General features: G+C 35.8%; 1 protein-coding gene across 1 annotated transcript in view; it reads right to left on the reverse strand.

Moving 5' to 3' along the window:
* The window catches only part of LOC134753951 (b(0,+)-type amino acid transporter 1), a 46,625-nt gene extending 33,603 nt beyond the window's left edge, over positions 1–13,022 (reverse strand). The window contains exon 1 of the mRNA XM_063689984.1: positions 12,884–13,022. Coding sequence (XP_063546054.1) covers positions 12,884–12,923 — 40 coding nt within the window. The 5' untranslated portion in view covers positions 12,924–13,022. The remainder of the gene's footprint in view (positions 1–12,883) is intronic.
* Between the last annotated feature and the right edge of the window lie 13,129 nt (positions 13,023–26,151).

Consider the following 26,151-nt stretch of genomic DNA (forward strand, 5'->3'; position numbering starts at 1 on the left):
TACATTTTAATGCTGAATCAGAAATAGCTGAACAAATTCTTTATGATTTAGTTAAAGTTTAAACTAAGCAATATTTACCACAAACCGAACCTACTTAAGTATTCTAAGAACACATTTAATTACCGAAATTAACATGTCAGCTAGGCATAACTGCAGGGCACAGTAGTAGCATGTCTATTTATCAATAGGTTATAATAGGTATATTTCTTTAGGTGCAACTAAACGGGTAATCACATCAAAAACATTACATGTAATAATTTTTAAGAAAAAAAAACCGACTTCAATGGGGGATGCCGCTGAAAGCATTCTTAGATTCCAGACAATGAAATGAAAAAGACAGCATCTTTTGCCTAATTATGTAGAAAAGGAGGTAAACCGACCCACTTTTCTAGTAGCATTTCGTTTTTGTAAGGGTCGCAGTTCTAACCTAACCTAACCTACTTTTCTGCTAGCATTTCGTTTCTGTAAGGGTCACAGCTCTAACCTAACCTAACCTACTTTTCTGCTAGCATTTCGTTTCTGTAAGGGTCACAGCTCTAACCTAACCTAACCTACTTTTCTGATAGCAGTTCTGTTCTGTGAGAATCGCAGTTCAAAAGCTACCCACTTTTCTAGTAGCATTTCCGGGTCCGGGTCCGGGTCTGGGTCCGCATCCGAGTCCGGGTCCGTGTCCGGCTGTCCGAGTCCAGGTTTGGGTCAGAGTTCGGTCCGGGTCCGGGTCCGAGTTGGGGTCCATGTTCAGACCCGGGTCCGGGTCCGAGTCCGGGTTCTAGTTTGGGTTTGGGTCCATAAGGAAGAGAACAAATCGCCAAACGTGAACTATGAAGAGTTCCATTCTGATAATCATCAGCAGTTCCACTTCATCAAATGTCACTTTTTTAAATGTAAATGCTGGATTTGTTGATGAAAATACAAAAATCACTATATGTATGCCTTTCACATTTGAGGAGTTCCCTCGGTTCCTCGTGGGTCTCATCATCAGAACTCGAGCTTGACAAAAATATGTCTTAAAAACTTAACTTGCTTAACAAACATAAATAAGTGGACAAATCACCAAACGTAAACTATGCGTCATTAAAGATTTCCATTCTGATCATCATCAGCAGTTCCACTTAATCAAATGTCACTTTTTAAAATGGAAATGCTGGATTTGTTGATAAAAATACAAAAATCGCTATATGTATGCCTTTCACATTTTAGGAGTTTCCTCGATTCCTCATGGATCCCATCATCAGAACTCGATCTTGACAAGAATGTTTCTTGAAAACCTAACTTGCTTAAAAAACATAACGAAGAGGACAAATCGCCAAACGTGAACTATGCGTCATTGAAGAGTTCCGTTCTGATCATCATCAGCAGTTCCACTTCATCAAATGTCACTTTTTAAAATGGAAGTGCTGGATTCGTTTATAAAAATACAAAAATCACTATATGTATGCCTTTAACATTTGAGGAGTTCCCTCGATTCCTCATGGATCCCATCATCAGAACTGCTTTTTGACAAAAACGGGACCAATCTGTATGTATATACTTACAATCAAAAAAAGAATTTTCAAAATCGGTCCAGAAATGACGGAGTTATGGAGTAACAAACATAAAAAAAAAAAAAACAACCGAATTGAGAACCTCCTCCTTTGAAATCTTGAAGTCGGTTAAAAAGATGCCCGTCTCGCAACGCAATACTTCTACTACAAAAAAGTTTAGAGATGTAATATGAGTGCCATATATATGGTATGAACCTATACCATATTCATATTCTTACCATACTCATACTATACACATCTTTATACTCACATCGTACATCTTAGACCTTTACTTTACCTAACATATATTCATATAGGACTACAAACTTACTTATGCAGTTCCTAAATCTTTAAAACATGACTGATATTGCAATATTTTTAGGTTTTTTATGGCTTGTTAAGCTAAAAACTACTTATGTTTAAAATATGAAGCTTGTTGGTTGGCTAGAAGTACCTTAATATTATGATGATCGGTGAGTGAGTAAGTGTGACAGTGACAAAAGTAAGGAACTTTGACGTGCAATAATTCTTAAACTACAAGTTCATATTGAATGTTCTTGATTATGCCCTATATGTCACTGAAAATTTAGGGCTCTAGCTTTAGCCAGCACAAAATTACAGGACGTCGAAAATGGCCTGAAAAGGATGGTACGGCCGCGCCTTAGTTTTGCTCGACTTAGCGACAGATATTTTAAAGACGAATGTGTGGTTGGCTATTGACTTCGAAGGGGTTCTTGAACGACGAGTTACCGACCATATATGTACTACGTACATAAGTGTAATGTTTTCACGGACGTCACACTAAATCAATAGGTAGGTAGGTTAGGTTCGTTAGGTAGCTTCAGATGCCCGACAGGCAAACCGCCCAGAAATAGGAGTCCCGCATAGCGGGGCTCCGTCGACTCAGGGTAAGAGTAAATGTTCTCGGAAATATTGAGTTTCCAAGTACTGTCATTAGACTCATTAGGCTTCTCAAAGTATTGTCATTAGGCATTTTGTACAAAGGAATATTGATTTTCGAAAATGAGATCGATTAAAGTTCGATTACATCGACATGCATCTTTAGGAATTTCGTACATTAGACATTTTAATTTTCGATGTTCTGTACTTAGGGTATTTGATTTTAGAAATTATGCTACATAACCACCTAGATGTATCGGTTTAACCTGCAATTGCTGCAAGTTTAATGTAGAGTACGATGGAGATCCACGGGTGTAGGTACCTTGACTGTTTACGGACTGTTTGCGTTCTCACGCACACACGCACACCTATATTGAGCCCTAGATCGAACCAAAACCAAACTTAGTTATTATCTACTGTACAATATTTCTTCGTGTCTATATTCAGGCCAGTTACAAAAACCAAGCTTCCATAAAAAATACTCACGACATCCACCACGACCAGTACGACCACTGTCAAGAGTGTCAAGAGTGAATGACGAAACAGAAGAAGCTTCTTCTTCTAAAAGAAGTCGGACTTATTTTAGAACCTCAAAGTATTCTTTATTAGTTATGACATTGCTGCGTTCATAGATGTCTTTAACTACTTGCACACAACACTGGTAACACTACACTGCTAAGGTGTAGAGTTTGTGAAGTTAGGGCTTGTAGAGTTAGAAGCTTGGCTCTACAAGAGATCTGATAACTTTTTGACAGTGCGAAAATGTTTTGGTTGGATACTTATATACTGAAATAAGCTGCATGCGCGAGTATTTTAATTAAAAAGTTTTAAGTCGTGTGAATGACATATTATCTTCGCTTCACTTTCTCATTTTGTTGAACAAAAAACTAATTTACAGTGCAAAAAACTATTTTATAGTTTTTAACAATGGCTATATGAACATAATGGCCCAACAAAGTAATGAGGATGATAGTTTCAATTTTAATATTTTCGCCCTAGCCCTTATATTTGTTTAGGTACTTATTAGTCTTATTACGCAACTGAATATTATGGTGTTCTCTTATCATATCACTAAAAAGACTTTCCGTCACGCTTTGGAAACATTAGAACAAGCAGAGATGCGAATTATAATTAGAAGCGACGGCCAGTTATTCTGAGATTGCGAACGGGCACGTGAGTCGTGATCTGACCTACGAGACACGTCTCTTTAACACAAACGCAATGACGGACTGACCCCTGAAATGACTGCTTCTAGAAGATGTCACCGCGAAAGCATGTCCTCTCCTTCTAGTAACATATCAGTCGCGGTTAATGTACCTACTTATTCAATTTTAATAAGAGTTTGGCTGAATGATTGAATGCTTCATTGACTCATTCTGTCCGCGGCAAACGCGATCTTCTTCGCTAACGAACCAAGGTCACCTTAGCGATGTCCGTGGAATTATGCGACATACGCAAGTAAAAAATAAATGAACGCTCAATAAATTCTAAACAAGTAGATAGCGGGTTGCGTTAGATTCTGCAATGTTTGGTGTAATTGTTGCCATTCGAATTTATTAAAAGGATTTTTCTATTTTCATTCTAGTCGAAACAAAATCAGCCTCGGACCAATCAATACATTCCACGCATGCGTCACCCAAAGACTTCGCGATTTCAGCGCGTAGGCGTTTCACAAACTTCATCTTCAGTCTTAGTATTTTTTTAAGCTTTCATAATTGGAATCGCATATTGCTATATCTTTTTCGAAAAAGAATAGAATAGCAGGTACATACCGCAGCGATGATGATATCAGTTGAAGCATGAAAGTGGTATTTTTATCGCTCTGACAAGTTCGAATGTGAAAGCTTTAGCATGTTCGATTAGACACGTGCACGAAAGGGCACGCGTGTGTAAATATATATAATGCAATAAAGAGACCACCACCCACTAGTTATTCAATGTATATTTAGGGTTCCGTACCACAAAAGGAAAAAACGGAACCCTTATAGGATCACTCGTGCGTCTGTCTGTCTGTCCGTCTGTTACAGTCAATTTTCTCCGAAACTACTAGACCAATTAAGTTGAAATTTGGTACACATATGTAAGTTTATGACCCAAAGACGGACATGTAACGTAAACAAACGAATTTTAGAACAGGGCCCCCCCTGTTAATGAGAAAATTTGTAAATGAGTAAATTTAAAAATAAAGTTTTTCAAACTATATCGTGTTACATATCAAATGAAAGAGCTCATTGTGGGAATCTCAAATATATTCTATATATATAAACGTAAAAGTCCTGACTAACTGACTGACTGACTGACTGACTCACTTAAATCAACGCCCAGCCCAAACCGTTGGACCTAGAGAGCTGAATTTTTCACAATAGATAGCTTTTATGACGTTAGTATCCACTAAGAAGGGGTTTTTCAAAATTCATCCCCTAAGGGGGTGAAATGGGGGTCCAAAGTTTGTATGGGGTTCAAGTTTTATTTTAAGCTATGAATTCGAACCTTGGGTAAAAGATATATTATTAAAAAACATGAAAACTACTTTCAGCGTTTTTGAAAATTCATCCCCTAAGGTGGTGAAAAAGGGGTTGAAAGTTTGTATGGAGATCAAAAATTTTATCAAATGCGGGACTTAAAACTTTGTATATAGGCATATTATTAGAATACAGGAAAAGTAATTTCAGCGTTTTTAAAAATTCATCCCCTAAAAGGGTTAAAAAGGGGTTGAAAATTTGAAACCATTACAAAATATTAATGCTTAGTAACTTCTTAGATAGGCATAATAGCCGCTTACAAAAAAAATATTACGACGTTTTTGGAAATTTAACCCGTATAGTGGTTAAAAAGGAGTTGAAAATTTGTAGGGGTCCTAATTTTATTTTAAGCTAGGTACTTCAAACTATGTAGAAAAATATTTAATAAAAAGGGAAGAAAACTTATTTCAGCATTTTTGAAAATTCATCCCCCAAGGTGGCAAAAAAGAGGTTGAAAGTGGAGATCAAACCTTTTTTTGAGTACAGGACAAAGGCAAAATTATTTGTCTTTGTATAAAGGCATATTTTTAGAATACAAGAAAAGTAATTTAAGCGTTTTTAAATATTCATTCCCTAAAAGGGTAAAAAGCTCCAGGCAAACGAGCTCAGGATACCGCGGGTCAACCAGAGGTCCCACATTAAGATCCCCACAGTCGAGCGCAGGCCTGCCATTCTGCCTTTTGTCAGGGGGGTCACGGACAGGATCAGCCACATCTTGAAGCGTGCTTCTATAAAAACATATTTCAAGCCAATGAAGAAGATGTCACAATTCCTGAGGCCTGTAAAATGCAATACCCCTCTACAGACTGCAGGAGTGTACAGGCTGGACTGTGAGTGTGGCCTATCATATGTCGGGCAGACGAAACGGAGCATTTCCACTCGGGTGAAGGAACACATAGCTGATGTCAAGCACCGTCGACCTAGGTCTGCTGTCTGTGAGCATGTCATGGATAAAGCCAATCACTCAATCAAGTTTGATAAGCCTCTGGTTCTTGCCAAGGAGAAGCGTTACATACCCAGAATGCTGCGCGCGGCCATTGAGATTAAGAAATATCCAAACTTTAATAGGGAAGATGGCTTTTCTCTACCACCAGCTTGGGATCCTGTAGTCCACCTGATAAAGGAGCAAGCGAGACATAGACTGTGAGACCGTAGTGTTGGATGATGCTGGACATTCTGATGTTTTGAAAAGATGTGTCCCGCCGAGTTTGTTGCCGGTCCCATATTGGGATACCCTCCTACAATTTAGGAGGGAATTAAATCTTCTCGGGTCCGTGGTGTAGGGTTGGAGCCGGCATAGTTTATTTTTATCGCGTATATATATATATCTTTACTTGAAAAATAATTATAGTGTATAACTAGCCTTATGAACCGATTTTGCATGTACAACCAGCCTTAAAGTTTGTAGTCTATGATTGTTCATTATTTTAGTATGTGGGTATTTTTGCATTTTGTAATTTTTCCTCAGTCACCCGTTGACCACGAACGCTGTAAAGAGTTCGAAACGTCGGGATGTATTATAAATTCAATATACGCGATATAATCCGTTTTCATAGTTTTATTTCATGAGTAACTATCGCGGTAACCGAAGACAATATTGGGTAAAAAGGGGTTGAAAGTTTGAATCCATTACAAATGCTTTGAAACTTCTTAGAAAGGCATTGTATAATATTACAAAAAAAAGTTATTTCAACGTTCTTAATAATTCAACCCCTAAGGGGGTTAAAAAGAGGATGTAGTTTAGTTTTTGTTTAAGCTAGGAACATGAAACTTGGTAAAAGGGCATTATATTATAATAGACGAAAACTGATTGCGCCGTGTTTGAAAAGTTTGTATTAATAAAGTTTGCATCGGGAGCGAACATTTTATTTTAATAGTGGACTTGAAAATCTAAGTGTTGAGAAGGATTATATCGAGAACATTTTTTTTCATTTAGGGACTTGAAACTTCGTACTTTGTGAAAGACAAATTTCATGCGTTGTATAATTATTAACAAATGATTAACCGTACCTATTGATATCTTTTGCTGCATAATGTTACAAATCCACGCGTACGAAGTCGCGGGCAACAGCTAGTTTTTTTTATAATTTTAGGGTAATCAGTTTAGAAGTTATTCAAGAAAATAGGCAAAAATTGTCCATCCCCCCCTTTATCTCCGAAAGTACTGGGTCTAAAATTTTGAAAAAAATACAAAATAATTATTTACCTGTAGATGACAGAACAACCTATTAGAAATGGTTAGTCAAGCGTGAGTCGGACATAATTACTTATTTTTTTAATCTGACCCCAACGGGTTTTTTAAAGACTTTTAACTCACGTTTCCCAAAAAAAAAATACATTGTTAAAAATTGTGTATCGTACGGAACCCTTGGGACGCGAGTACGACTCGGACTTGGCCAGTTTATTAGGATTATACGAGTGTTTTTCTGGTTTACTATGTAAATTATTTTAGATTTACAATCCCCACTTTTAGTTTCGCATGAATGCTTTCTTTTAAACAAATTTATTAAATAAATAAATATAAAAATGCTTTTTTGTACATTTAACTTATTTCAAGATACCAAGATTTACAGTGGTACAGTGCTATTTGGGTGCCCATACAAAATTCCGTCCTCGAAACGCCGGAGGAAATTTTAAAATTTGCTATATATGCGATTAAATGCCGTTCAAGTTAATAATAATGTGTGAGAATCGTGAAAGTTCATTAAAACGTAAAAAAATGTGGCGGCTCCCTCAGAGAAAAGCGCAAGGTCTCGCTCTCGGATAGTTTTTTATTTCGATTTTATTATTTTCTTTTGAACAATCACTCCTGTTTTGTGAGGATCGAATATCTAAATGGGAATATATTGGACGAAATGGATTGAAATATGCACAAAGCTTCGTATTTAATAAATAGCTGCAGTGATTGTTTGGCAAAATAATTAATTTAATATTTTTTTCGCGAAATATTGCTTTTAAGTTATACACGGTGTTTTTCTTAAATTAAGTAACTTTCTCAAAGACACCGGTATAACTCCATTTTGGAGATAATTACTAATTTATTTTTATCTAACAAGCATGTAAACTTACCTTAGGGCCTGTTTACATATTGATTAGTGTTTAGTAGGTACGGGTTTATACATTTGCTACTAAACGTAAGTACTATCTCGGACAACCATGTTGGAAATGACATTGATATGTCACAGTTTACAATTGTTTGGTTGAGTTAAATTTAATGCCCGATGTTACAATAATAACTACTTTTTACTTATCCATACCCCGAAATTAACGCAAATAAAAAAAAACCGGATTGTATACTAAAGTTGATGTAAATTCTGTTTTGTGGTTCGTACCTATTGCAAGTTGCAAGGAAAAACCTTAAATGCTATATCCATTATGCCGCTATGAAGATTCTTATTTAAGTACTAGAGTGCTCCTCCTAAGAGCCAAGGTACTCGTACCTTTATAAAACAGATTCTGTAAACACGGCAAAACTAATAAAAATGCGAAGAACACTAGCAAGAAAAGGAGGCCTATTATGTTTTAATAATTTGATAAGAGCTTGAGTCGTATCATCAGATATCTCACGTGCACCAATAAGAGCGAGCCAGATGCCTTTAGAGACGATTTCTGATTGAATTTCGTGGGCACCAATCAGCGTAAACGGCTCACAGTGATTGGTGGAGCGGCACACGCATATCAAAATAAGATGAAAACCATATCAAATTGTTAAATCAGAATCTTCCTCAATCAGTAATAACTATTTACTACCCATAATTGGCTATGAATACTACTGCGGCGTCAGCCTCTCAAATATGTTACATAAATTTTATTTTTGACAGTTGACAAATATTTTAATATTTTTTAAAACCAGCCAAAATCATGTTGGGTGGGACAAGCTTAGTTCCTTTGCCGCTATAGGTAGTCTGTGCGGAAAGAGAAGTCGTGGAATGTATGGGGCCCAATACATTCCAAGTGCACAGTTTAGGTTAGGGTCTATTTTTTTGTGAAATATGCATGTTGTATTATTGTATACATATGGTCATTTTTTCCTTCGTATATGATATTTATTTTCAGTTTATAGTTTAAATAGTAGTGTGTCTACTTGAAAAAACCACAAATTAAAATATTTTCATAGAAAATAATTTAATTTGATTAATAAAATTATAAAAAAAATCTGCGGCATTATTTTATATCAAATTGCACGTTAATACACCCTGACTCGTTGTCCCACAAAGAAAATCGAAAAAAAAAACGTCTTGAATGGAGGGTCAAAATTTTTAAATTACATTCGTGTTTATTAGGGTTGTAGTAGTGTTGTAGTCACCTATCGTACCGGCCAATAATCACCTCCATGTTTTTACGGTATAACTTTATTTATTTATTTGTGAGTGACTTCCACCTCACTGTTTTAGGTAGTCTAGTAGTATTCCTTTATACGGGAGATGAGAAAAATTGGTCTCATGTAATGGTTTTTTCATAGCGGTTTTTTTTAATGTATTGTTAACTTAATTTTTTTGCTAGAGGTTTTTTAGTAATATGCTGAGTATCCTATTGTAATTCACAGTATTTCATTGCAATATTCATCATATATTTGTATATAATGACTAGTAAAATATGCAATCTACAAACTAACCTATATTGTTTGCTCTATAGGTACAAGCTCATACAAAAACACTCAAAGGTGATAGGTATATTATTGGCCGGAACTGTATAAACCCTTGTAGTTTCGCCATGTCCGTCTGTCCGTCCGCGGCTTTGCTCCGTGATCGTTAGTGTTAGAAAGCTGCAATTTGGCAAACGGTAAAATAAAAACTAGATTTTTTTTTATACATAATGATTGTTTTAGATTTAAAAAAAAATCTTTGACCCAATAGTGTGGGATAGAGTTGGATAGGTCTTTCGAAACGCATAAGGGTGTCCAAAAACATTTTTTTGATAAAGTTTATATTTTCGGAAATAATCACTCCGAAGGAAAAAAATCAGCCAACTGCGATTCGGACTCGCGTTCCAAGGGTTCCGTACATTACACAATTTTTAACAATGCATTTTTTTATGTGAAACGTAAGTAAAATGTCTTTAAAAACCCGTACGGTTCAGATCAAAAACTAAGTACGTAACTACCATTGGAACCGTACTTGCAACTATACATACCACACAATTTTTTTAAATTTCAACTGGTTTTACAATTGAACGAGTTTTCCAATGTCTGTAAAACCTGTGGAATGATCACTAACATCTTATAAAACAAAGGCCCCCGCCGCGTTTGTCTATTTGTATGTATGTATGTTCGCGATAAACTCTAAAACTACTGAACGGGTTTTCATGCGGTTTTCACCTATCAATAGAGTGATTCTTGAGGAAGGTTTAGATGTATAATTTGTTAAGGTTTTGTGTTACCCATGCGAAGCAGGGGCGGGTCGCTAGTATGTAAATAAGTATAGCGTAAATGGTTATTAGTGCTCTTACGCAATTGCAGATGAAGCCGAACAAGGGTAGGTATTGTGTACAAGATTCCACATTAGCGCGTTCTATTCTTGTCTGCGAGCCCACCGCCAATTCTTACGATTAATGATAATAAATAATCTCAATTTAAATAGACACTGGCCATTTGGCTTGGTGTCGCGTACATACGTTTGTTATGTACCCTCGCGCCTAGTAGGTAGAATGGCACGTGATTAGAAACTGACACGTTGAGTTCCAGTGTCTGAGCCACTATACATACTACGAGTATAAATAACGAACAATTTGATTGGGGCAATGACATCTATTAAACCCGGCACTTACCTACAGTAGGGAACTCATTTCATTTAACCTATAAGCTTCGCTAGCTGAATACCTCGTGGTAAAGATTAATTTCATATTAATTATTCACGTTATAAAGAAGTGATCTGATCAAACCTCGCTGAAATAAATACATTAAAAAAAAACACAAGTAATCCCGCGTATTGACGCGGGCACTAGTTTTTACGAAAGCGACTGCCATCTGACCTTCCAACCCAGAGGAGAAACTAGGCCTTATTGGGATTAGTCCGGTTTCCTCACTATGTATTCCTTCACCGAAAAGCGACTGGTAAATATCAAATATTTCGTACATGTTTAAAAAAAAATAAATCTCTTTATTTCAAGAAAAAAGTGCTTAAATCTATTTTACATTTGTGTGCTTTTATGAGATTTATCTCTAACATGAGATTATGTGCGCGGTCACTAAACTCGCGTTTTGTTGTTGACATGTAATGTAATATACTAAGTATAAAAAAATACGATTTGCGTAATTTAACTACTTAATTATACCGTTTTGATTCCTTACATATATTTGGTAATACAACGAAGTTAACTGAATTTAAAAAACCGGCCAAGTGCGAGTCGGACTCGCGTTTCAAGGGTTCCGTCATTACAAATACAAATTAATTTATTTCATTACTTTATACAGCTGTTCTTAGTTATAAGGGTTAGGTAGGTAGTTAGTCCATCTTAGGTTAAAGAGCAAGTATCATTACACAATTTTTAACAATGTAATTTTTATGCGAAACGTGAGTGAAATGTTTTATAAAAATCCGCAGGGGTCGGCTCAAAAACTAAATAATCAAGTCCGACTCACGCTTGACTGCACATTTCTAATAGGTTTTCCTGTGATCTGTAGGTAAAGAACTATTTTGTGTATTTTTTCAAAATTTTAGACCCAGTGATTTCGGAGATAAAGGGCGGGGCTAGTCAATTCTTAAATAACTTCTAAATTATTTATTTTAATATTCCAAAAAATTATTATTTGAGATTCTCGCAACGAGCTCTTTCATTTGATATATATACTTCAAAAAAACTTTATTTTTTAATTTTGTCATTTACCCCCAAAAGTGGCCCCCGTTTAAAATTCGTTTGTTTACGTTACATGTCCGTTTTTGGGTCACAAACCTACATGTTTACAAAATTTCAACTTAATTGGTCCAGTAGTTTTGGAGAAAATAGGCTGTGACAGACAGACAGACGCACGAGTGATCCTATAAGGGTTCCATTTTTTCCTTTTGAGGTACGGAACCCTAAAAACGTGGCGTAGACACATTGACGGATTAGATTGCCGAAGAGCGTCAAGATCCGGCGGTTCCGCGGCCGGCTTTCTGTCCTCCCTGACACTGCGGGGTTGCGACTTCATCGCAGCCATAATTCTGTATTTTTAGTTTTAAGATATTTTTTATAATAATATGTATGATAGTTTTAAGATATGTATCCATGGGCCAATAGTTGCCTGAAAATAAAGATTTTCATTTCATTGACTCAATTCGACTCTATCTTTGCCCTTTTCCTAAGCTAATAAATTTGCCCTTATCCCTTAAAAAATAAATAGTACCCTAATCAAATGTTTAAGTAGGCAATAGCTGCTACCCCTGTGACGTAGGCAAATCCCTCACCCCCGAAACGTGTGACCTTGAATGCGAATAGAGGACACTGTTAATGAATTTAAACGCAACTTTCTCAAAGTTTCGCTGATTGCCTGGGTTGATATATCTGAAGATTTTTTTATTTGTAGTTACAAGGACTTTTTATTAAAGGTAAAATAACTAAACGTTTAATATGTTAACGTATTTCATAATTACACATATATTAATTAATTTTGTTTGTTTTAGCTTTTAATAATAATAAAGAAGCTTATCGCGCAGAGCACTTAAATTGGATAAAATCCTTTTAAATTAAATTAACGAACTGTAAAACGTGATATTCTTTAAATTACGTATTAATTATTCCTTAAAATCAGAATAGTTAATTCGAGCGTGTGTTTTTAAAATAACAACTTTTAATTTACTTACAGACACCTCTGTAAGTTTCGCCATGTGCTAGACATTAGTTAACCAAAGGAGTAAAAATGTACCAGTGTACCTATGCAGTAAATTAAATAAAAGTGTAACGAACACAGCTTTAATAAATGCATATATTATAAAGATGCAAAAAGAATAAAGTACTCACCGTTACATGCATTTCGATGTGGCTGTTCATGGTGAAGCATTGCTCGAAGCACCGTGATACGTATGAAGGACCGCGCCCTTTCATGTCACAAGCGAGACTGACTGGCGAAGCGCCGCGCGGCGCCGCCGGTTTCGAGGCTAGGTTGAAACATAAAAATCCCCTCTCTGAGGGCGTATTCTGAAACATAGAATATACTTATTTACGTTCAATATTAACGCTTCACTTCTACACATATAATAGCGCTCTAGGGCAAAGCGAACCACTGAAAGTTATCAAATTGGGTTAATATTTCACATTTCTGAATACGCACCAGAGCTCGCTCTTATACCGCACATGCGCTGTAAGAAGCCTCTTTCACTAGTTTCAGCGCTGCCTGTACGGTGACCGAGTAATGAATGATCCCGACAGGCAGGTACTCGTACTTACATGTTACAACCGCCTGGGTTATTTACGCCACTCGCAATGGTCAAATGTCGGGCGAATGGTTAAAAGTCGGGATCTACATCTACGTAAATATATTATGACGAACCTAGGTATATGCATACCTCCTTATTTCCGCAGAATTTTAAGAAAACGTTTGCAATTCAGTTTTATGTTGGTTCCACGGAAAGCTAAATAAACAGTGTAATGAAATAATGTAAATAATAAATGTAATAAAGTCGTTTTTAACCTAATAGTCGTTTTGAAACTTTGCAAGAGTGTATAAACATGTATACAAGACAGATGAACATACATAATTATGAAGTTACCAAGTACATTCAGCATATATAGGCGTGTTTTTAAAATGAAATTGTTGGCAATCATACGGACCGCCTGGTGGAAAGCGGTCAAAGCAGCCTATAAATATTATGCACAGCTAAAATGAACGTTACAATTTTTTTACAGGAATATGTGGAACTGCTTTACCTTTTGTAAAGATATTATAAGAGACTCTATCATATGGTTTTGACATGTCTAATGGTAATCGACCGCATGATGCTTCTTTCTTTAATACATAGCAAAGTAATCACTACGTTATACATAGGTAACTAGATAAGTTTTGCAATAGACGAATATGAAACAAAGTAGTGGCCTACACATAGATTTAGATTAGATTTAGATTTATTTATTTCATAATATTAAATTACATTATACATTATTTTAACTTAATCTATACGAATTTATATTATGATCGTCACTTATTATATACAAATGTCAATACAGATAAAAATTCATCACAAATAAATATTGGGAAATAAATATACAATGTCAATAATATATTACGAAAAAGATGTCAATATGGTATCTCGTAATGGTCGTCAAATTATAGTACAATGCATTACAATATAAGAATAAGTAAGCAATATCATATCATATCATTAATTAAATCTATTGATAATATTAGACGTCATTTCCATATATTCTTTTACAGAATATAATGGATTATCCAATAAAAAGGATCTCAATTGGCGTTCAAATGCTTCGTCAGATGGTTCTGTTCGCAACGTTGCAGGTAGACGCTCATAAAACGTTGGCCCTATCACCCTCGGATTTTTGACTGAAAGTGCCATGCGACGCGGCACTGTGCGAAGTCTCCCTGTAGATCGGAGTTGTTTACACGTAACCTCGATACATTTGAACTTATGTAAATTATTTCTCACAAACATTAGTATTTGGAATATGTATAGGGAGAAGTGTGCAATGATGCCATTTTGTTTAAAAAGTGCTTTACACGGATGTCGGGCTTGGACTCCGGCCAGTAATCGAATCGCTCGCTTTTGGAGTATTAAAACTCGCTTTGCATCAGTAGAATTTCCCCAAATTAACGTACCATATGAGATTAGAGAGTAGAAAATGGGAAAAATATACAGTTTTTAGTGCTTTTATCGATTTAAGTGGCTGCAGTTTTTTAATGGCAACGACAGCACTGCTCAACCTATTACATAATTTGTCAACATGACACTTCCAGCCAAGGTTCGAGTCAACTGTAAAACCCAAGAATTTGCTCACAGCACACACTGGCATTGGGCCGTTGGCAATGCACAAGGGTATCGTAGTGTTACGATCCGAAAAAATCATGACGTTTGATTTTGCGACATTTAAGAGCAAGCCATTCGACGTAAACCACATTTTCAGCTGCTCACATGCGTCATGGATTTTCTCCGCAAGCTGTTCATGGGTTTCAGCCCTCACGACGACTGTCGTGTCGTCTGCGAAGAGCACGGGAGTGCCTCTCGAGATTGCCGACGGAAGATCGTTAACAAATAGTAAGAATAACGTATTGCCAATCGCTGACCCCTGAGGAATGCCTAAATTGACGTTACCAGTGTCCGATGTTATTGCTTTCCCATTTGTGGACACTTTCACAACCTGCCTGCGGTTTGACAATAACGATGTGAATAATCTATGTGCTGAATCCACAATACCGTACAGACTTAGTTAATAGCAATTTATGGTCTATAACATCGAAAGCCTTGGATAAGTCACACAGTATGCCAGCCATCTTGTGTCTCTCATCAAGGCCCGTGATTACCTTATCAATAATACAACTTCTACATACACAACATAAAACTATATTTACACATACAATACAATACACGTATACATAGACAATGATTGGCCGGAAAACATTTACTTTATTTTTAAATAGACTTTTTTTTTACTGTATGAAATGAAAATATTGTAAAAATGTTCGTAAATCGTCTTAGCCCACGGCGACGTTATTAAAATTTAAATTTATTTTTGAATAAGTAGATTTAAAAAGAAAGTAAATGTTTTCCGGTCAATCCTTGTCTATGTAAATATAGTTTTAAAAACCGGCCAAGTGCAAGTCGGACTCGCGCACGAAGGGTTCCGTACCATTACGCAAAAAATGGCAAAAAAGTCACGTATGGGAGCCCCACTGAAATATTTATTTTATTCTGTTTTTATTATTTGTTGTTATAGCGGCAACAGAAATACATCATCCGTGAAAATTTCAACTGTCTAGCTATCACGCTTCATGAGATACAGCCTGGTGACAGACGGACAGACAGACAGACAGACGTACGGACAGCGGAGTCTTAGTAATAGGGTCCCGTTTTTACCCTTTGGGTACGGAAAAGTATATGCATGTGATAGGCCACCTCTTTGTTTTATATTCGTCTATTGCAAACTCAAAACATATCGAGTGACCTCTATGTACTAAATTATTGACCGTACAAGAGGCCGGTGTCGATTTTAGTCGCAAAAATGTAAAATTGATAGATTTCGTCAATGAAATTGTTCACCTTTTGTTACCAAATTGAAATAACAAGTACTGGTTTCTATTAGCACGTCTTCTTATCTTGCCTTTTATCAGATCAATTTTTTGAAAACAGACTCACTAAATTAGTAATGATTTTTTTTCTGAAGGACGTTTAGGTAAACGCGCGTATAGCACTGATTTTGTCGCTCTTATTTGTAAATTTCGTAAAGTTTGGACTGCTAAAAATGGTAAATTTGTATTACACATATTCTGTACTTGGCCTTTATCAGATAACATTTTTGTTATATGACTTAGAGTTCGAGGAAATGAAAGTTAAACGAATTCAATTTTCTTCAGAAATTACTTCAAAAACAAGATACAATTTCTCTGAAAATCGACTTAATTTCAACGTAATTTGGATACTTGAACAATCTACAACATTTGCTGAAACTATTTTTATACATCAATTTGTATAATTTACCACCATAATTTTTTGATGAATTTTTAAAAACTGCCCCTTCTCTTCATATATTACCGGTGACGCACGGTCGCGCCCTCATTATTAAAAGGCAAGATGAGAAAACGTGCTAATAGAAACCAATACTTGTTATTTAGACATTACGTAACAAAACGTATATAATTTCAACGACTAAATCTATCAATTTAAAATGTTTGCTCCAAAATCGACTACGGCCTCTTAATTATAAGCTGCAAATGTTGTGGGTGTTAGAATTATTTTCTGGAATGCGAACTCATTATCATATATAATAATGAGATAGGTAGCATTTTTTAAATACAAATTTTTACCTTTTACTCGTCTCCTGGGTTATTCTTACATGTTACCTCTTACCAAGTTGTTACATCTGGTAACCAGCTGGAAATTAGTTTCTCATCTATTTACCACTGCAAAGAACCAGTAATAACAGATGAAAAAAAAACTGTTGTAACAACTACATAGGTGGTAACGGGTGTAAATAAGCCGCCTCGTAGTCTTGGTGTCTTACTTAAGAGGATAGTGGACGACCGGTTATCCATACAAACGTAGTCTTCACTTTCCTCCCTGAATATTGACTTTATGGAAAATATTTTTACACAATTAACTGAACTATTAAACATAGCTATGCCGATCATTAGGCTTTTTTCGATTTTTTGATTATTATAAGAGTTAGGTGCGAAAAACAAATTCTATAAGCTTTTAAAATAATTAAAAAATCTAAAAAAAATTAAACGGAGGGGCATATTTGTGGTTAATACTTATTCATATAATTACGTAAAAATGTTTTCTATAATGTCCAGAGAGGAAAATGGGTACTACGTTTGTATAGAGAAGCGGTCAGGTAACTTTCTTCTTAGCGCTAATGTTTTAGAACTCGTAGCGCAACGTCGTAGCGCGTAGCACATTTTTCCTGGTATGTAGCGAAATAACTTAATAGAGACCTCCTAGTGAGTATTATATTCTTTGATAGAGACAAAACCGACAACTTACAATACAGGTCAAATAACAGTTACATTTCAATACCAAAATGATGTATCTTTGTTATCATTCGTGCGTGTATTAAATCTCTTATACTGGTTTGCACCTAAATTACAACATTAAAATTAACTACTTGATCAGATAAAAGTTACATTTTGTTCGGTAACGCAGCAGAAAAAAGGTTTTCTCCCATATAAATATCAGGGACACAATATTTTGCCTTTTTCGGCTGCGCCTGACCAGGAATATATGATCATTGTCAAGAAGGCGCTATTATTCTCATTTATATGGCCACAGTTCAGTATAGTCTGAACAATGTGGATTGGCAACTCGTTTGACTTCCATCTACTTTTATTCACCGTAATCAAAATCAGAACCCATTTATTTGGTGTTAACACTTTTTTTATAGTCGGTACCTATTTTTTTATATAATTCATGTATTTTCTTACGTATCACACATAGGTCAAAATCGTCTAATAGGGGATATTACTGCAATGTTCTGCCACCAGAGTGCAGGACTAGCCTTTTTAGTAAACCATAGAGTAACTTATACATACTATACCTTTAACAGGTTTTTGACAAGTTTTCAGAGATAATAAAATATAACATTGATGCACCAAGGCAGTTTGTTTATAGAGGACCTACCGGGAAACGCGAATCCGAAATTTCGCTATCTGCCTCTTTGTCGCTCGAATATGCAAGAGTGACAGAGAGGTTAGATAAAGAAATTTTCTTGTTTCACGATAGTTTCATATTGTGGTAGTGGCGCCCTGTCGTAGAGTTTCGCGTAATATTCCCTATTGCATCTTCATTTTTATTTTTATTATCCGCGTAATCGATGCCTCCGATTTACCTAGAAATTTACATATATTTAATTTAGTCGTAACATACCAGATGGTGTGACTACTATTAGCCACACCATCAGCTCAGCTCAGCTCTATAGCTGAAAAAATGTTTCGTCTATCATGTTACTCCATTCAAGGGAAGAGGCCTACATCCAAGTTTGGATCACCAAAAGGCCACATGATGATGATGGTCATGTTACTAGGTATATATTCCGTAACCTTACATAGGTTCTAGAATTTATTTATTGATAAAATTATGAATAATTTTACACTGGTGTTAATTTGGAAATGTTTCGTAGTGAAATAGTTCAATTTCCCGAACTGTTATTTTCCAGTAGTTTATTATTTACATTATTAACAATATTCCGCTCCGGACTATGTATATATAGTTTTGGGCATTTTTGTCATTTATTATTTAATATTCAACACTTAAGCATTATTCAAGTAAACCGCCACAATGACACTGACAATAGTGACAACCTATCATTAAAATTATTGCCAGTGTAAGAAATTTGTTTCTATGAAATTCCGCAACATGGCGCGTGATCATATATTTCTGGTCAGGCTTTACCGTACAAAATGTAACTTTTATCTGATCAAGATGTTAATTTTAATGTGTTAATTTAATACTTATGTATCTAATAATTCCCGTGTAGACAAAAAAGTAAAAAACCGGACAAGTGCGAGGTGGACTCGTGCACCGAGGGTTCCGTACTTTTTAGTATTTGTTGTTATAGCGGCAACAGAAAACTGTCTAGCCAAAGAGTAAAGTAAGTATAATTGTCACAGTAGGAGAATGTATAATTCGGATCCATCTTGTAACTGAAGAATTTCAGGCATAGGTATTATCTCTTGTTTAAGCAGGTACCTCCATAGATGCGCTCTAGTTCCTTACACGTGTCTTTAGCGGAATCAATTCGCATGATTTTTTGCAGATTTTTTGCCTGCGCATCGTGAGCGCCAATTATGGTATTTCCTTTTTAACTTCGAGAATATCAAAACTTCCCGGCACTTGAGCACATCAAAATTTTAAGCCTCCAAGTGTTGTAATATTGGGAGGCTAATTTCCCTATTCTCGTGTTTAATGCTTGCGTGGTCCATTTTACTCGGTTACACTTTAAAATTAATATTTAGAGAAAAAATAAGCTTGTTTCTGATGACGACATTTATTTTTGTCTGACATGTTGCATGTAAACAACGCAAAAGAACGGTTGCCAGGTAACAACATTATAAATAAATAAAGGTCTTGCCAAGCTTGCAACCTTCTCAATGTTGTATTTTTGCCTTAAAATTGTATCAATTTTATAGTGACATCTGGTGACGTAGTTTGCAAAATCGAAATCATCGGAAGGCGACTTTACGCAAAAGTAGGTTGTCTGGGAGCAAGATATAGAAATCGCCTGCATCTTTACCGACGTTAATTACATTTCTAGTGTCCCCCCCCTGTGTCTAGCTATCACGGTTCATGAGATACAGCCTGGTGACAGACAGACATACGGACAGCGGAGTCTTAGTAATAGGGTCCCGTTTTTACCCTTTGGGTACGGAACCCTAAAAATGAACATGGTTTTAGAAAAAACTATTTTTAGGGTTCCGTAAAAACGGGACCCTATTACTAAAACTTCGCCGTCTGTTTGTCCGTCTGTCACCAGGCTGTATCTCATCAACCGTGATAGCTAGTCAGTTGAAATTTTCACAGATGATGTATTTCTGTTGCCGCTATAACAACAAATACTAAAAATAGAATGAAATCAATCAATACAACGTGAATACAACAAACGTGATTTTTTTGCCGTTTTTTGCGTAATGGTACGGAACCCTTCGTGCGCGAGTCCGACTCGAACTTTGCCGGTTTTTCTTTGCTAGGGAGTCTAGGGACACGAAATCAGTGTTCTTAAAGTTGATTCACCTTGGTACTTTAAATGTGTTCAGTATTGTGCATACAACAGACCCTTACCCAGGTATCGACTACATATTTCCAACGCTGGCGTACTGTGCAATTGTACATAAGTAGAACTTTTTTAATTTCAAGCCCTTACAACCCAGCTATCTACTGTTTTTTAACCGACTTCAAGTTTTCAAAAGGAGGAGGTTCTCAATTCGGTTGTATTTTTTTAAATGTGTGTTACTCCCTAACTCCGTCATTTCTGGACCGATTTTGAAAATTCTTTTTTTTATTGTAAGTATATACATACAGATTGGTCCCATTTTTGTCAAAACGCAGTTCTGATGATGGGATCCATGAGGAATCGAGGGAACTCCTCAAATGTTAAAGGCATACATATAGTGATTTTAGTATTTTCATCAACAAATCAAGCATTTACATTTTAAAAGGTGACATTTAATGAAGTGGAACTGCTGATGATGATCAGAAGGGAACTCTTCAATGATACATAGTTCACGTTTGGCGATTTGTCCTCTTCGTTATGTTTGTTAAGCAAGTTAGGTTTTCAAGACACATTTTTGTCAAGCTCGAGTTCTGATGATGGGATCCATGAGGAATCGAGGGAACTACTCAAATGTGAAAGGCATACATATACTGATTTAAGTATTTTCATCAACAAATCAAGCATTTCCATTTAAAAAAGTGACATTTGATGAAGTGGAGCTGCTAATGATGATCAGAAATATCAGAATGGAACTCTTTAATGACGAATAGTTCACATTTAGCGATTTGTCTTCTTTTTTATGTTTGTTAAGCAAGTTAAGTTTTCAAGATACATTTTTATCAAGCTCGAGTTCTGATGATGGGATCCATAAGGAACCGAGGGAACTCCTCAAATGTGAAAGGCATACATATAGTGATTTTTGTATTTTCATCAACAAATCCAGCATTTACATAAAAAAGTGACATTTGATGAAGTGGAACTGTTGATGATGATCAGAATGGAACTCTTTAACGACACATAGTTCAGTTTGGCGATTTATTCTCTTCGTTATGGACCCAGACCCAAACCTGGACCTGGACTTTTTTTTGAACTGCGATCCTCACAGAACCGAACTGCTTTCAGAAAAGTGGGTTAGGTTAGGTTAGAACTGTGACCCTTACAGAAACGAAATGCTATCAGAACATTAGGTTAGGTTAGGTTAGAACTGTGACCCTTACAGAAACAAAATGCTACTAGAAAAGTGGGTGATTTTACCTCCTTTTAGTTAGGCAAAAGATGCTGTCTTTTTCATTTCATTGTCTGGAGGAGTGCACCATCAACAATAAGTAACCTTTCAACAGCATCCCCCATTGAAGTCGGTTTAATTTGTTAAAAAATATTTCCTCTAATGAAGAATACTTAATTTAATACATACTTTTTTCAAAACGCTATTAACAAAATGCGTATTATACTCGTAGGTTACCCATAGACCAATTAATTGTCATCAAAAGCTGATTTTATTTTGTTTGAGAAAAATGCAATTCATTTCGTTTTTGAAATATTATGTATATTTATGCTCAGGTTTATTTTAGGGCGACCATAACAATTTAATGGGAGTCGATAATGTCTTTTGTGTTTAGATTTCGGAGCACGGCCAGCACAGCCTGCTACGACGCTGCGACGTAGCGCGTAGCATGGTTTAAGGCGCCATTCATTTATTACGTAAGGCAATTTAGGGGGGAGGTGGTCAACTGTGTCTTATTTTTCCTTACAGAGGGGTGGGAGTGAGGAAGTCTTGATAGTTCTTACGTAAGATCACTAAAATGCCATTTCCGTCAATAGTAAAAAGCAGGCGATGTAGGCGAAGGGTTATCGTCCCACAGAAAATTTGATTTTCGCGCCTTCTACTTTTTTGAAAGGGTTACTTTACTACATCTACTTTTTTAGGGCACTTCCTGCACATGTTTTGCACCAATCTGGTAGTGGCATCTTTTGACCGCTTTAGGTATTTCGTTTAAACTATTCGGTTTGCTACTCGCGACGAGATGGCGCTGTACTAAGCTCTCAAATACAGTATAACGTCAAATGTTTACTCTAGATGGCGACACAAGTAACAGACCTTGACAATAACAAACAATAACGGGAGAACGGGTGCATAGATTAGTATGTTATTACTGTACCTAAGTGGTCCATGGTCCATTCTTCAGAGAGAGAGAGAGAGAGAGAGAAAGATATATCTTTGGGGAAGGTTTCCATACAAAACCGTCTGTCTTTCTATATATAGTGGATTGGCGAAACAGGCTTTAGGTTACTTTTCGCATATTTGGTATCAGTGCATTCAGCGTGATGTCCTAAACACAAATATATGAGATGACAAGCGCGAAAGTGGTGGGGGTAGTTGCTGTGACGTCAAAAAGTCGGCAGTACAAAGTTGTTTTTTTTCTTTAATCATACCATGTGGGGTATCCAATGAAAGGGCTTTGTGAGTAGATCACAAATATATAACATACTGTAACATTTTCACTACTTCGTCTAACAAATTATTAGAAAACGTTCAAAAATTTCACAATCCAGTTGACTTTGAACTGCTCTAAATTGAAAATGACTGAATGGATCATTCCAAAATACATACCAAGTGACTGTGAATATCCTCTATATAACGTTAAAAAATAATTAACCAGATATAACCAAAAATAAGAAATGTACATCAAGTTGAAAAAAGTATAATTTTCTGTTAATAACTGCAACTATTATTAAAACAAACAAAAAACCAGACTATTTACACATATTTTTGAAATGGTTTTTTCACTAGCTTTCATTTGATACCCATAAGAAAAAAAAACAATCCCCCTTCTCTTTTATCATTTGACACTGAAATTTGAACCACTGTAGGAAATAGAGTTGATTTCGTATTGTTCGAAAATTTAAAGAAACAAAGCAAAAGCTACATTAGGGAATATCACGCAAAACTCTGCGTAGGGGGCGCCAGGGCGCCACTACCACAATCTGAGGGTCTATCGTGATTATCGTGAAACAAGAAAATTTCTTTATCAGACATCTCTGTCACTCTTGTATTAGATAAAGAGGCAGATAGCGAATTCTCGGATTCGTGTTTCTCGGTAGGTCCTCTGTAAGCAAACCGCCTTGATGCAGCAATGTCATATTTTATTACCTCTGAAAACTTGTCAAAAACCTGTTAAAGGTACAGTATAAGTTACTCTATGGTTTACTAAAAAGGCTTGTGCTGCACTCTGGTGGCAGAACATTGCAGGAATATCCCCTATTGAATATGATTTACATCGAACTGAAGAGGTAGGTATCTACAGGTAGGTAGAACCTCGGGCCTCAGGACGCTAGGATAAGAAATTCCGTTGATATTGTATGGTCCTAGAGTAAGAGTAAGTCTAAATGATCTCAAGATCCCTTCCACTTCCACAAACACGTTCTGGAGCATAATGTTGACTAACAAATATTAATATAAGTAAATACAATGAATTTGAAAACTCAAACTGGCAGAAGAGGGTAAATAAGAAGCTATTCATATATATTAGCTATATTATGAACCTTCTCGGAATGCGCGAAGGTTGATATTGGGCCGCAGCCACGCGCGTCAGTTGACGTCTTTGGCGGATGTTCAAGGTATGTATAGCTCAATTAGCTCTTACTTAGGGCAGTGACGGATTTGCCCTAAGGCCCATTAGGCCCGGGCCTAGAGCGGCAAGATATTAGATGCGGCAGCAAGACAGCAGTCTACGAGTATATGATGGGTGCTGAGAAAGGGACGGCTAACGGTGGCCAACACTGCAAATGCGCCACTAGGGGTTATTCAAAGTTTAGTTTTAATAATGTAGACCTATTTTACGCGATATAATCCGTTTTCATAGTTTTATTTTGTAATTATATAATTTGATGTATATTGTATACTAACCATAGCCATGCATGCATTTCTTTTTTCAAATTTTTGATTATTTAAAAATTCGGAGCGAAATCAGATTCCATATAAATTTTTAAATGCTCCTAAACTCCTATCTCATGAGTCTTATAATAATAAAAAAATCGAAAAAAAACAAACGTAGGGGCGTATCTAGCTGTGGTTGATATACAGCAAATTGTGTCAAAATATATTTTGAATAATGTTAATATCCAGATAGGTAAATGAGGACTACGTTTATATGAAAAGGCAATTCCGCGCGGGTCCTCCTCCTCCACTTCCGTTTAAGTCGACTATGATCATCCCACATAATTTCAACAATGATCAATCTGTGAATCCAAGTGGAAATGAGTCATAAAATGTTGCTCGACACGAACATAAATAAAACAGGAGGACCAACATCATGAATCATGATTAAAATGTATAAAGTACACAGGTACCAATAAAATTATGATTACGCAATAAAATGTTAAGTACTCTTATGAAAACAAGCAATTTATTTTAAATTTCATATAAACAACATTATGGGTTTTTATCTGTTTATTGATATAAAGTCAAAAGCAACCATTGTTACAGCATACATTATACTATGTAACTACCTTTTTTTAATATCCTAGAAAGAATATTTTTTATATAAAGAATGTATAAACCATAATATATAATACTCCATATATGCTAGCTACTGCGTAAAAAGTATTAATGGTTATATTAATATGGTGTTAAACCTCATGCAAATTAACAAATATGGGTACATGTATAGTATATCTAAACGTAAAAATAACTACAAATGGATGTAAATGTTAATAGAATAGGCATCTTGTAACAATTAAACAATAATTTTTCATAGGCAATAAATTTTCTGTCTTTGGGATCACAATGTCTAACAAAAACCACTGCAAACTCACCCCTGACAGCAATATATTATGTTCTGATTCAGAGTATAACCGATTTACCTACCTGTGTCATATCTATCATAGGTGACGCGCAGCTGCAATCGGGTAGTACCTATTATAAACACACACACACAATAACATTTTATAATAAGTAATAACTACCATTTACCGAAAGCTAGACTGCGAAACAGTAGCCGAGGATGCGACCGGGATAAACGCTGATAACTCTGACACTGGTCATATAATGAGTAGAGCCGGAGCAGCTAAAAAACTTTAAGACCACTTCTTGTATGCCTTACACTAGTTACGAGTAGAGTCACATGTTACACATTTTGACATATCGGCACTACTTTGAGAAACACTCGTATCTTGTTCTGTCAATCAAAGGAAAAATGTAGTATCTATGTATGTGATGCATACAGGATGCATGCAGTTACTGCCTTTCAACTTTGAGTAGCAGATACGAGATTTTTTCAAAGTGGTGCCGATATGTTAACAATTGAGAGAGAATTATTAACATATGACATAATATGTACAGTCCGTTAACTCTCAGAATTTTTCGGGTAAAATCGGACGTAATCGCGTAATAGAAAATGACAGCCTCTTACTGATTTAGTTGCAATCCAACAACCAAAGAGTGCAGTCGTCTTTTCAGCCTTAAACTATATAAGAGTAGTTAATACCACCATAACAATAATATCACAATTGTCAAATTTAATAATTTTAACATATGAATATGTGACTGGTATTATCAACTCTATACACTTTAATTTCAAATTTGTTTTCGAATTTCAAATTCTGATTCTATTTTATTTAGATTATGACAAAAAGTCAAATCGCAATATAGTCATCAACCGAATATTAAGCATAATGTCATTAAATTAGGGCTTATTTTACATTGAGACAATAGGTATCCTTAACTTTTTGCGGTAAGTTTAGTATTAGCACAATCGGATTAAGTTTGACCTCGAAATCCTTCCAAAGAGATGAAATTTGGTATGTATGTTAATTAAAGGTCTCCTTTTCATGTCCACACTATTTGACATTTGGGG

This window comes from Cydia strobilella, chromosome Z (assembly GCF_947568885.1).
Source record: "Cydia strobilella chromosome Z, ilCydStro3.1, whole genome shotgun sequence".
Lineage (NCBI taxonomy): Eukaryota > Metazoa > Arthropoda > Insecta > Lepidoptera > Tortricidae > Cydia > Cydia strobilella.